General features: G+C 37.1%; 1 protein-coding gene across 3 annotated transcripts in view; it reads right to left on the bottom strand.

Moving 5' to 3' along the window:
• palm1a (paralemmin 1a) overlaps positions 1-14,838 on the bottom strand; it is a 30,717-nt gene that overhangs the window by 13,990 nt on the left and 1,889 nt on the right. For all 3 annotated transcript variants that reach the window (XM_060878807.1, XM_060878791.1, XM_060878800.1), the window contains exons 2-3: positions 3,805-3,850; positions 2,199-2,279 (exon numbers count right to left, since the gene is read on the bottom strand). In XM_060878807.1, coding sequence (XP_060734790.1) covers positions 2,199-2,279; positions 3,805-3,849 — 126 coding nt within the window. In that variant the 5' untranslated portion in view covers position 3,850. The remainder of the gene's footprint in view (positions 1-2,198; positions 2,280-3,804; positions 3,851-14,838) is intronic.

The following is a 14,838-nucleotide window of genomic DNA, read 5'->3' as shown; positions in this document are numbered from 1 at the left end:
GTTGTATTTCTTAGCTATACTTCAGTCTCTGGAGACTTCTTGGCACAACATACAATGCATCACAGACCATGGACATTCTTGCTTCTCCCAGCTGTTCCTTATAAAGTTTTTGTAGATGTCAGTCTACTTCCTTTCACTGGGTCCGTATAACATTTAACATTGACATGGACTATTTTGATTTAGTAATTCTGCAGGATTATTGCTTTGTAAGCCACACTTCACTGAATATTTCACAATGTTTATTTAATACTCCCATAAGAGCTGCTGTAGTAGCATGCATCATGTACATGTCCTTCACACACACACCCACACACACACACACACACGCACACATGCACACACACACATCCTCCTCCACACTGATACAATGAGATCCAAAATAGAAGACAAAGGCTTCATTCCTCTCGTATGCATCCAGTCTGCAAACTATTGTTCTAAAAGAGGTCATATCTATCTATCTAGATATTAAACTGCAACATGCAAGCACATTAGTGTCCTCACAGCGTACGCTTTACAGTGACATTCCAAAATCACAAAATGTTCACAATGTACAACACTAAATGCAGGTGAACATACTGTACTGCTGTCTAGTGATGTACAGGATGTACGTATTTCACTGTGGAAGCCACAGAGACAAAACAATACAGGACTTACTCATGATATTAGATTTAAGGACTAAAATTGACTCTCTATTAGTAGATTAGAGATTGGCAGTTACATTTATTATTTCTATTAATTAATTAATTAATTAATTAATTAAGACCTGACCATCCGATCCATGCATGCTTGCTGAATATTCCATTTCAGATTTAGTCCAATAAGCGCCACTCTTCAGGGAAGGCTTTCCACTAGATTTTGGAGTGTGGCTGTGGAGATTTATGATCATTCAGATACAAGATTATTTTGTAAGAGTGAGGAGGTTTGTGGTGAAGTTGGGGTTCCTGTTCATACAAAAGTTCTTCAGGGTAAGAGTTGGAACTCTGTTAAGACATTCACAATCTTCCAGTCCAACCATAACACACCATGTCTTCATGGACCTTGCTTTGTGCACAGGAGCATTGTCATGCAGGAGCAGCCTCTTATTTCCATTGAAGAATTGTAATGCTTCAGCATACAAAGACCATCTAGACAACTGTTTGCTTCCCACTTTGTGGCAGCAGTTTGGGGAAGAACCACCAAGTGTATTTCAAGTCAGTTGTGCTGTAATGTCTTCATGTGTTGTTTCTACCCTTCCATTGGTGTTTTCCTGAAACAAACTCATGATTCACTCATGTGTCTTTTTGTCCATTTGTTCATTGACTGGACAATACATGTGATGAGACATATATCACAACATATTTATTCGGTTAAAACATCACAGCAGCTGCCCTTTCAAAAATCCCACAGCCTACTATTCAACAAGCATTTCCCCCTCTTTCTCTCTCTGTCAGTCTTTCTCTCTCTGGCTCTCTCATTGCATTTTGCTGACTGCGAATGTGAGCTCCATGGAAACTGCTAATGGAGAGCTTTTGGCTCTTATCTCTGGCCAGCGCTGCAAAAGTCCTCCTTTGCTGAAGTTGCTCTTTAAACTTTGATCACTAACACTAAAACACATGTATGCAGATCAGACTTGTTTCATTTTCATTTTACTGAATGTTTGCTTAGAAGAAACAAATTCTCCAAAGAAGCATGGGTGGCGTTTTATGAATTCTGTCATACACTTACGTGCACAAAACACTCTGAGTCAAGTTACAAAAATGTGTGCACTACTCACTAAGACCTATTTAGCCAGAGGAAGCATTGTCCCACCACTCAGCCAACACAGGATGTCCTATCAGCCCCCTCTACCTCCACCCCAGCCCCAAAAACACCCAAAACAGATTTTTTGTCTTCCTGTCTCTGACAGATGAGTGTCCTTGGCTTTGGTAGAAACCTTCAGGACACTTCCATATGGAGATACCCAGAATCTCCAGAACACCCTGTAAATCTTTGTATACTTGCCTTAGTGTTAAGCTTCACTGCTAAGATTTACTAGCATACGGATGCCAGCAACAAAAAAAGGATGTGATTAATCATCACTGATAACACTACAACAATTGAAAAAAGCACCTGTAATGTGACCTGACTGTGATATTGGAAGAAAGTTTGCATAAATGACTTGGTATAAAAATTTCCATTTGTTTTTTTTTTTTTTGCATATCTGATGCCAAATGGCTTACCTTGAGGTGCTGCAGCTGTCTGCGGTCATCCTCCAGTTGCCTTCTTTTGTTTTCTATTTCTGTTTGTCTCTTTCTCTTCTCCTGAAAGGAAAAAAACAGATTCTGTGTAACTCTGGATCAGATTTAAGCTGTAATTCAAAAGGTGCTTATGTTGTGAAAAGTGCCTGGCTGTTTTATTCAGATCACAATGAACAATTACTATAAACTAATCAACACAATGCATACACACACCTGACCCTGCATTTACACAGGCTGTGTCTCTAACCAATACCTTCTTTACCTCTTCTTCTTGAGACAGAGTCACTGGTGTGCCACATGCCTTCAAAGTGAAATAATGGGTTTAAAGGAACAACACAAGATGTTTGAGTTTTAAGATATTTTAGATATAACCAAACCCTGACTGATACGTTTGCAGAAATCTGTCTTGAACTTCTTTTTTTATAACTCTTTGGTCTTAAAAGAAGATGCCATTATTTGTGTCGCATATACATTACAGCACAGTGAAATTCTGTCTTTGTATATCCCAACTTTTGAGGTTGGGGTCATAGTGCAGGTTCAGCCATGATACAGCACCCCGGTTAAGGGCCTATCTCAAGGGTCCAACAGTGGCAGCTTGGCCATGCTGGGGCTTGAACCCAATCCCAATCCTCCGATCAACAACCCAGAGAACCACTGCTCCGGTGTCTTTGCTGTTTGTTTATGTATTTTCTCTAACAGATTATACTGAGATCACTTTAATGGCACTTTAATTGTGCACACATTGACTCCATTCAACTAGGGGGTGAAAACTCATGCAACCACTAATTCCTGTTTTTTATTTGGAAATAAGATTATTATAGGTGTAAAGTATTCCTTAAGAATCATATCTCTTTTCTGGCTTCCTCCCTTTGGAGATCCATGAAGGAGGGAATATTTCACTTATAATGACTGTTTTTTTAAATATAGAAATACTGTTGTTGTATTTACATTATCTCCGCACACTTCAGTATTATATGATGTTTTTGTACTTGTGTAGATTCTTGACAATTAAGTTCATTTCAGGTTTTAACGCTTCAAAAAGTTCAAAGGGGGCAAATACTTATGCAAGCCACTGTCACAACATACTGTACATGTATATCATATGAATTTTCCTTTACCCCAAATCACAGAACAGATGCTTTGATATATTTATTGTTTCACTGATACATTCACCTGTACATGGTTGAGCCTATTAATAGACTTAGGGTGTATTTTGATTATTTCCTGTTATGAATGAAATGTGAGGAAGGGGAGTGAAGATGAGGATGGGGCCTGTGTACTGTATGTTTGTCTGCGTATTGATGAGTGTGCCTGAGAAAAACATCATATAAAGGAGCCAAATTTCACCACTGAGCCTGAAACGTGACTGTTCACATGCTTCTGTCAGGATTAAAAGAAATCTCTTACACAAGCAAGTGACCTTTAATGATCAAAGAGGTTGTTCGTTTCCAAATGAACAATACTGGGATTTTTCTGTTTTTTATTTTTTTTTAGTTGAGGTTATTTTAAGGTTTCACTTTGCAAGAATTTTTAAAGTCATGAGATTTACAGCAGTCAAAAAATCTTGTAGAATAACCATCTTACTTACTGCTATAGCCTGGAGCCTCTCCTGCTGTGACAACGCCTCAGACATCCTGAGAGAAAGAGAGAGAGAGAGAGAGAGAGAGAGAGAGAGATATGAAGAACAATGCAGTAAGCGCTGTTTCTCTCTCTAAGGCAATCTGTTGTGATTTCTCTGCCGTTTTCCGGAGTTTCTGTATGTTTGCAGTAAGAATGGTGATGCCTTCAGTTCCTTCCTTTGTAATTCAGTTTCTTGAGTTTACACAAATACACACACTCCCACAAACATACATTGTTTCTGAGTGAAGAATTTATAAGGCCTCGTTGCCAACAATACATCCAGTTTCTGTATCCTGCTCACTTAATGTTAATATTGAGGGATGTGTCTGCTGTTAGTTGGACTTAAAAACATACTATCCTCATCTACATATGTACTACATCTACTATATGTGTGTGTGTGTCTGTGTGTGTGTGTGTGTAGATATGGATGCACTGGAGACAGATAATATCCAAATACAATAAGTAACCCTTCATATCAGACCCCAGTGTAGAGACACAGCAGAAGAATGAATACGGAGTGTCAAAAATTTTGAACTTCAGCCACGAAGGTACATAAGACAAAAAAGAAAAACAGAGAACCAGACAAAACATAATTTTGTGAGCGTTCTATCTATCACAGCATTTTTGGTTAAATAAGTTTACAGCTTGTAAACTAGGTTATGCTGTAAACATAGACCAGGTTTAACCAACAGCAATAGTTGTTACTTACTTTACCTTACTTTACACTGTATTATTCAAGAAGCATCCATTTTGTCTCAATTCTGTCTTCATGCTTTATCCATGAGGGAGGGAATATTTCAACTATAAATGTCTCTGATGCAGTTTGTTTATCTAAATCTGTTTAATTAGGTCAAGATAAATGAATGAGATGATTTTTAGACTTATGTGCTTAGTTGATGAAAATATTTTCTTTAATAAAGGACAAACAAATATCAGCTCTTCCAAAAAAAGAATAAAAAATCCACAGTTCTTGAATCAATGTACTTTTTTTTTTTTTTTTGCTAACTCAAAACTTTTTTTTTTTTTTTTTTAATTAATTAATTAATTTATTTATTTATAAAACACCACACAGGAAAGGAGTATAGTACTTAAAATCAACTTTCCTTATCTCCCAAGAATAGGATATGACTGGTCTCTCATGAATATGTCCTATAATAAAAAAATAAAAATAAAAAAGATATAAAAAAGAGGCAGCTGAAGTAGGTTTATAGCTGTTTATAGCTGCTTTAAGGTAAGTTAAAAAAAGTCTTGACTGAAAAATATTTAAAAAAAATTGAAAAATATCAAAAAATATCAAAATTTGTATAGAGGAATAAAAGCATTTTAAACATGCTGTTAGAAGAAAGGCTAGTAACCATAACTCACATCACAGCAGACCGTGTCTTAATGGATTCTCCTAAACCTAATTCAACAGAAACAGAGAGATTAACTTAAGAACCCTACAGGGGTCTTCAGTTTGGTCCCCTGAAGAACACTTTAGAAAGCCTGAAACATTAATCGTGCAAAGTATCCTTAAGGAAACTTTTTTTTTTGCAGAGCTGTTCGATGGACAAAAGAAAAAAAATGTCTCACTCTACACTGATAGATTTTTGAACCATTTCTGAGAAATTTTCCCTTAATGGCTCCTTCAAGTCCAAGTAGTTTAAATTCAGATAAATAAGGATATGTCATTTAGGAACAGAAAAATAGCACGGGACTGTTTAAAAAGAACTCATTACAGTTAGCCCCATCTATGAGAGAGCATTGTTTGGTTTTGGACCTGACTGAAATGAACTTCACGTCAATGAGATGAATTTAAAAGATGAGGGGTTATTAAGGGGTTGTTGTCAGGATTAAAAAAGTGAATAAATTCTCAGACAAATAGGTCTTAATAGGTCTTATTCTAGAAGCTAATAAGAAGAAAATGAGATCTGGTTCTAGATACTTCTGGATAGATCTTCTCATTATTTATTTCACACCCTGTTGGGGCGTCACAACTCATACCCCGCACCATCTTTTGATCTCTTTAAATTGGCACCGTACGTTTCCGTAAATGCCTCCAGAGTCAGTTTGACAGACACGATGAAGAAAGCGTACTGCTGGAGCGTTTGAAAGATGAGGAGAATGGAGATCTCATGAGGGTCATGAGGGAGTAGAGGAATGTGTGGATGCCCCAGCCTATGACACCCTGCAGGCTGACATGTGTTTCCCATCATAACCACCCCCCCATACACACTCCTCCAATCCCCTAACATTTAACGCACACCACTTGTATAAACAGCAGAAAGAAGTGAATGAGTTTGGAGAGAATTGATGCATCACAACGCTATTCTAGGTATGTTGTGAACATGTCCCACGATTTTATTAAAATTAAGATCTCTCAACACCAGCTCCCAGCAATCACGTTTAATTAGGCGCTAACTAGCAGCATGATGCTAAGCTGAGCTCGTATCTGTTGATCCTGGTGCATAATATAAGCTTGTGCAGACTCAGCACCTTTCATTCCCTGCTCCAGCCAGCATGAAATGACAGGATGCAGCACAAAATACTGCATCTAAATAACACGCTCAGGGACTGCAGAGAAAAGCGTGCTCTTATAAAAACATAACACTTTCGAGAGACAAGGTGCGTCTCAATTTCTGTGCTGATACATTCAGTGTTAGTGGGTCAAAGTCATTGTGTGAATATTACATAACAGCGCTCATGGGTGTTCTCAGCATTTCAGACAGATTTAAGAGACAAACAGACGCAGGTTCGGGGTCATTCGGGGAAGTGAAGATCATATGTCTATCAGCAAATTCCTCTGCCTTTCACATGCTTATTACAGTAGCAGCAGCTAGTAAAAACAATGCATTGACTTGTAATCTGGTCATTCCATCATCATAATACAATGAGGTTAAGAGTTTTTCATGTGTTCTTGGACAATCCATTAATGTCATGATGTAGCTAAATATCAAGGTTATATGGATGAACCGATCATATAAATATCTCTAAATGGATACAAATACAAATATGAGGTTCACTATTTGTTTCTGGGTTGTTGTTTTTTTTTTTTTTGGTATCTTGTTTTAGAGATCCATTCATTAATACATCTTGAGACTAAAGGTGCATACAGTATTTAAACTGGGATCCTTGGAGAATTTAACTTTATCTAAGTGGCACTTTTTATTTTCATGCGAGTGTTCAGATATATAACTGAAGCTCACAGGAGAACGATTATGCTTATTAACATGAACGTTCAGCACCGTAATATGAATTTACAACATCCTTAGTATCTGCCTGGTTAGAATTACAATACTTTAAATTAGTCTACTTCAAACTTAGTTTATATTCTGGGAAATAACAACAACTAAATTTAAAATATATTACAGGAAGGTACAAACAAAAATAAGAAGTGTGTAGAGTGGGATTTTTAAAAAAAATCCTGCACTCATGTCTAGTTAACAGCAATTATGAACTTGAGTGATGTTGAAGGTGAGAAACTGAATCAGATCTTTTTAATTTAACTCTGAACACGGATACAGACATGGATATCTGGAGCATTAAAAAGATACAGTTACAGATTGCAGTCATACACTGGATACCAATTAAGTCTGATATGCTAGGCTCACCTCTTACTCTTTCCATTCCTCACATTTACAATCTGTACAGCATGTACAAGATATGGGTGATGTTGCATCTTAGGAGAAGCAACAGCGTGTTCCACACAAGACATCTCCTGATGCCAGAATCACAACCATTTCCGGAGCACAGTTTAGCTCTAAATGACTCCAAATTCAAAAATCAAACATTTGAATTTGATTATTTCCTCCAGCTGCACACATAATATAGTTTCAGATCATGTCATTACTACTTTTGTGTCTATTAAACTGTTCTCATGGGTAATAAAGATCTTGCTGACCCATAAAAGTAATACACCTCCATAACAATTTTGCACTCATTAAAGCTCATGCAATATGGAGGCCAATAGATCATTATTTAATGACATTTTCATATATCATAAAGGCTTTAGGCCTGTAAGTTGCTATGTGTAATTTCTATTCCATATTTATTGTGTTGGTGTTTCTCAGTGCACTGGAATGCCATGGACATGGCTTTCCAAGCAAATTCAAAATGTATTTGGAAAGAGATTTGGACTAAAGAGACTCTACTGGTGAGTGAATCTCACAGAACTGAACTGAAGACATTCACATTTGAAGCTACATAAACAAGCTGTTTTGGCTTTTTGTACAGTTGGTAGCCATCTCTTATAAAACACTGAATAAATCATTGTTTGTTGGAGGTTAATTTAGGCATAAAAAAACTACTTGTGTACATCATATCATACTGTTCATACCATAAACTCAGTATGTAGCAAACATTAGAATCTGCAGTGGAATTGGTTAATACATTTATGGATTGGTGGAAGGTTGACTAAGTTTCAAGGGCTAGCCAACTGAATGACTACAGAGGCTTTGTGGTAGATCTATCCATCAAAAAAATACACTTTTTTTTTTTTACACAGAATTATTTCCAATGCTGTTCAATAAAAATGTCCCAATTTCAAAACACATTTTTGGTATTAATCACATATTACACCAAGTGACATTTTTGTCCCTGTCAAAAGCATAAAATTCAGGAATGCAAAGTATTTCTCTACTCTTTAAAAATGAATAAAAAGCAACTGAGCTAAAACAGATGTTTTTACACTGCTTTGAGAATTACTCTTTCTGGCCAGCCAATCTGAGCGTAGCCTTTTCATTTCTTCCTTCTTCCCTTTCTTGTATTTTTTTTTTAAGTTCAGCAGCCTGGAGCAGATTTCACTGAGAGGAATTGTTGGAGGGAAGATGACTAACAGTGCTTAGTAACAGAATCTGGCTTTGAAAATTCAACAATTTCTGGTGCTTGCTCTAATTAAGAAGTCATGCCTGATATCAATCTCAAGACTGACTAGTAACCTGACAGGATTGCTTTCAGATGTGTGAATATATCTAGTTTGTGTTTACCACTGAATGCAAAGGACAAGACAGAGGGTTTGAGTTAAATCACAGCACAGACTGTCACCCAGTTAATGTGAGTGTTTTTGACTTTATGTTTTACAAGGACTGTACTTGAACAACCTCATTAAGAGCAACATAGTGTACAGCAACATATAATTTGCCTGTTGTGTGTTAGCTTCACGTGTATTCACTATAGTAAAAACAAAAGTGGTCTTTCCATAAGAAACAGCACCTGATTTGAGAAACGTGGAAAATGACAAAGGTTTTCAGTGACCTTATATTACAGCAGCCTGTATTAGTTAGTAGAGGGTTAGTATCAAGCTCTATTGGCTGATCTCCATGCTCAAATATCTAATTTCAAGTAATAAATTATTTGCCTGGATTATACAGCTAATAAGCAGGAAAATCACCAAAGTGTGCAAGTGTGTACGTTTTCCTGGCTAAAATTCAACCAGGAAAACCTGATATTTCGCACCAGTGATATTAGAAGTTGTATAAACATTTCCCTCCAAAAGATGTTTAGATGTGTAGAAGCATGTTAAATGTAGAACATAACATCTTTGGTGGAAGACCATGGGGTCTTTAAGTGAGCAACAGTATTAGACCAGATAGTATTACAGTGAATAATAAGTAATATCTGTTGCATATCCGTTGCTTGCAATACAGTACCTGGATCAAGACTGTGACCCACTGGCATTACCCAACTGTTACATTCTTCTTTTGTGGTGATTTTCCAAGCTTACAGTTCAGTTTCATTCAGCTGTTGATTGTTTTAGGGGTTTTTTTCTCATCAGTCTCCTCTTCATGAGTAAAATGCTAGTTGGGTTAAGGTCTAGTGATTTTTCCCCTTAAGAAGTCATTTGTTGTGTTGGCAAAGTGATTTCGTTCGTTGTCTTGCTGCATAATTAAGTTCCTCCCTATTAGATTGGAAGCATTTCTCTGTAAATTGGCAGACAGAATGTTTCTGTAAACTTCTCAGTTCATTCTGCTGCAGCCACCATGAGATAAATCATAAATAAAGATAAGTGAGCCTGTTTAGAAGCAGCCATGCAAGCCCAAGCCATGACTCCACCATGCTTGACAGATGAGCTCATGTGTTTTGGATCATGAGCAGATCCTTTCTTTCTCTACACTTTGGCTGGTGATTGGTTGTGGCTCATCTATGCACTTCTTTGAGAATGGCTGGCTTTCTGATCATTACTGCTGATGAGTGGTTTGCATCTTGTGGTATGGCCTCTATATTTCTGCTCCCATAGTTTTATTTAAACAGTAGATTGTGATGCCTTCAACCCTGCTCTGTGGAATTTGTTGGTGATGAACACTGCTGTTTTTTTTTTCAGCTCTCACAATATTTCTGTCATTGACTGCTTTTGTTTATCTTGACTGACCTGTTCAGTGTATAGTTTTTAACACACCAGTGTGTTTTTTCAGGACATTGCAAATTGCTATGCCCAATGCTTCTGCAACAGCTCTAACCTCAGCTCTAAAATGGCTTGCTTTTCTCCCATAGACAGCTCTCTGGTGTTCATGTTTGTCTGCTCTTTTTACTTACAAATCTAGCCTTAACAATAAAATCAATAGCTCATTTCAAGAGCAGACAATAAGAGCTGTTAATTCTTCAAACAATCAAATTCACAGGACACATCTGGGCAACAAGAAACACACAAAGTCAACATCTTCCTTTGAAAAATGGGTGGGTGTCATCTTCCAAGTTGTTTGAAACATCTTTAGATGTAAGACATGTATCAAGACATGAATGGTGAATTTCTGATCTATTGTCTCATATTCTTATTTTCATCTCAAACCCAGATGTTTTGTTGTATAGCAAAAACAAAAGAACTGACCTTGTTGTTCTAATACTTTCAGAGGGGACATAGCTGGGATGTAGCAATGTAGCATGATCGGTGGTAAAGCAAAAACTGATTGGAAACCTAGACAGCCAGCAATTTAAAAGTGATGGAATTTGTGTATTTATATTTTAACACATGATACGTAAGATTGTTTATTTGTATGCTAGTTGGCTGGTTAGCTGTAAAACCAATCAACGTACTGTTTTTTCTGGAATTTGCAGCTAATGTTATTTTACATTATGAAGTTGTTTTATTTAGCTAGCTAGCACTAGCAAGCCAGTGCATTTAACTGTGTTTGACTATTTGTCAAATTGATACTATCATAACTAACATAATTTTGCATCTACTGTAAAAGTAACTGTGAAATGTTGATAATATATCCTTTTGTTGTTATAGCAATTCACTTCACAACAATTCACTGAACTACTACTGAGTACAGAATCCAACTTTTGCCAAAACAGCCTTAATACCGCCCTCTATTGAGTTAATTGCAGCTAACGTGCTACAGTCCTGCGTTACACGTCGATCTTTAGTCTGCTTTGACGTCAAGCTAGCAGAATTATCTGCCAAAATGGGCCTCAGGTTAAGAGAATGAAAGACACTGAAAGCACATCAGAGTCTGTCTCTGCATACAAGGCGGCTGTCTATACTATGCTCCCTGTACTCATCTGAACTTCAATGTGCTATTGCATTTCTGCTAGCAGTTCTTTTATTTGGCCTGTGCCTGCTGCCAACTCGTGTATTCTGTGTTCCAACACACTAAATGCACCCTCCCCACCTCCGTAGCACTGCTCAATGGACTCTTCTGCCCACTTTTGTTCCTTCTGCAGCAAACGTTAAAGCAGTTGACCTTTTTCCTTCTGGCAAGCTCTGTAGCCATATCTGCTGCTTGCTTCATTCTTCATTACTACTGTTTGTTGCCAGAGGAAGGTGATGAATAATAGACAGCAATATTTTGTAGCCTTAAGCCCTTAATTCACAATGGGGGTGGTCTGGAATTTTTTTCTGGAGATAAGAATGTTGTCAGTCAGATATAAGCAAAAAATATTTCTCATGTAACCCTGATTTCACGACTTATACAAAATTTCATTTAAATAAATATCTAGCATAGCAGTTTGAATGATGTAGAATGAGTGTGATCATGTTACCTATAATTAACCTGTCTAAGTTGAACCTTTAAACAATTCTACCTTAAACACTTCTACTAAATTTATCTAAATATGCCATGAATATTTAAACTGTTCTTACCCATAAAAGTGTATGTATGAAAGCAATATTCACAGTATTGACATATACACTGTTTCACCTCACATTTTTAATTACGTGTTGTAATTACTGCTGACCAACTTTGGCTGTCCCCATTCCCCAGGTTTCACTGACACAGTTGTAAATTTGGCCATTAGTTTTCTTGCTAAAAATAAAACAGCTTTCATGCTGTCGAGTAGTACATATGAACCATGTGAGGTGTGAATTGAACGGACAGAGACTACACGCGGCTTGTGACACTGTGACTTATTGTGAATTTGCTGCTAAATAAATTAATCTTCGATTGATTAGATTGGCAGAGTATATCATATGTATTTATCAATTAAATCATAATACATTCGTTTCATGCTGTTTGTATGTGCTGTTCACTTGCTAGAATTGGTAGAATTTTTTCAATCTAAAGTTTAAACTTAAATTTAACCTTTAATTTAACTTTAACTTAATGCAACAGATGCAACCGTATCACAGGATCAATCCTAAGCTTGTGTTTGTCTCTGTGGAGATGTTCTCTGTATATTTTCCTTGAAGCTGTCTGGGCTGCTCCAGGTTCTCTGGTTTCTTTCTGCACCTAAACATGGTAGTTGGTAGATTGGCTAAGATGCGTGTGTGTGCGCAACCCTGGTGTATATCTGGAGTAATCTTGCCCCATGCCTAGTGCTCCCTAGTAAAAATATTTTATAAATGCCTATCAAATCGTACACTATACAACCAAAAGTACAGTATTTTGACACCTGACCATCACACGCTTTTGTGAATATCCCATTCCAAAACCACGGGTATTGATATGGAGTTGGTCCCCCTATGCTGATATCACACCCTTCCCTCAACAGCAAAGGCTTCTTACTAGATTTTAGAACATTGTTGTATTGATTTGTGCCCATTCAACCACAAGAGCTTTAGTGAAGTCGGGCATTGATGTAATGGGAGAAGGCCTGGTGTGTAGTTTGTGTTCAGTTTGGCTGAGGTCAGGCCTCTGTTCAAGCTATTTCAGTTCTTCCACACTAGCCGTTATTGTCTTTATGGACCTCACTTTTTGTGCACAGGAGCATTGTCTTGCAACAGGTTTGGGTTAGGCCCCTTAGTTCTAGTTAAATCTTAACGTTACTGCACACACAAATATTCTAAACAATGGTAATAGTAACAGAATGCTGTGCCTTGTGTGTTATGTTCTGCTATGTTCAGTTGGTTTAGTTCAACTGGTTTTTCAGTACCTAACCTTACAGTATAATTCAATACCTCTTCAGTCTAATGATCTGCAAAATTAAGAACCGTAACAGAATAAAGACTCGGCAAAATGTCACCACTGCCCACTCAACTGGAAAAGTGTTTATTTCTGAATGCAAGAAGAAGCCAAAGGCCATATCACATGAGCTGCCTCCTGGATCATTAATTATCAGTATATAGAGAAGCTAATGTGTCATATGACTCACTCCATGCACATGTCATTAAACTATTTTCTGTTTCATTACTGGGTTCCAGTAATAACTGTCCATTCAAATGCAATAACATCACACAATGTCATAAATTTTGCACTATTTCCAGCATTACTGAATAGTTCTCACTGCAAAGGCAATAACAAACTAATCCTGGGGCATCAGCTACAGGACACCCATACCCACTGATTTATACCCTTTTAAAGACTGCAAATGCCCTTAGGTGCCACACTACAAAGTGACACTGTGTCCAGGCCCACAAAATAAAGCAAGGGCCTAACAAGGTCATATATTCCCCCTCTGACAGAGAAACTAGACCATTAAAAAACCCCATGCAGTCTCTGTATGAGGAGGACCATGGCTGCTGGTGTGAGATATGAAACCAGAACAAGCAAAGGGGTTATGAACAATTATATACTCATTTCATTTTAAACAGTATGTTGTATATTAATCATTTTTTACACACTAAAAAGGGATTAAGTTATCCATCAGTAGAACAAAGCCTTTTGTGCTATAAAATGTTTTTTAAAGATGTAGCGTTTTTCATTTTAATTTTGTTTAATTCACTACACTCTCTTCACACACTGTCCACTTTATTAGGAACAACGGTACTGTACACTTGGTCATTCATGCCATTGTTGATAAGAGAGGGCAGCGGAGAAAAAGCAGACTATTTTAAGCTGACAAAAAAGCTCTGGGAATACAAATAAGCACTATTTACAAATGTGGTAAGCATAAAAACATTTCAATAGACATTTCAATTTCAATAGTTGTAGGTTAACATTGACAACAGTGATAAGAATGTATACAACTTCCTAAGTATTTCACTTCAATAATTTAACCATAAAGTGAAAACAGCAGGTTATTTAATTCCACCTTTTTTTTCAACGGCAATGCTAAAACTTTCAGTGTCCAGAATTTCATTTTTCACATGTCACCGTGTCATTGTGAGTGTTTGCTAAGCACAAATGTTCCTATGTAAAGAGCATGCTGAACTTGACATCTTTTTGTACTGCTTTTCAGTTAAGTGCCCTTTCTAAGGGATTTGTCACAAAACTGCCCACTGAAGTGGAAGAATGCTGTTAGTTTCTATGGAGACCTCACCCACGAACTGCCCAAAAAAAACAAGTCACACAGCATGAGCAGGGTAACACAACATTACCCTACGCAAGACAACTGTAATCAAAATGAGTCAATAAATTGCTAGAGTTTAAAGGTTCAAAACATTAAAATGAATGACTGTAATGTACTTTAATCACCGGTAAAGAAACTGAAAAAGACTTGATGACCCGATGCTATGGACTATTAAAATGATCATATTTGGCATGCAGTCTGCCTAAGTAATTTGCAGTGTGTTGGCCATTAGCTTCCATTATTAGTCCTATTAGTCACACAGCTCCAGGGTCTTTGCTTTATGTAAGGTAAGCATAAAGCCAATGCAAGTTTGATGTTCTCCTGGAACTTTTCTTTAAGAACCTCAGCAAACACAGACTTC

This window comes from Tachysurus vachellii, chromosome 1, assembly GCF_030014155.1.
Source record: "Tachysurus vachellii isolate PV-2020 chromosome 1, HZAU_Pvac_v1, whole genome shotgun sequence".
Lineage (NCBI taxonomy): Eukaryota > Metazoa > Chordata > Actinopteri > Siluriformes > Bagridae > Tachysurus > Tachysurus vachellii.
The sequence above is the reverse complement of the archived record's forward strand: the minus strand, read 5'-3'. Positions and strand labels throughout refer to the sequence as shown.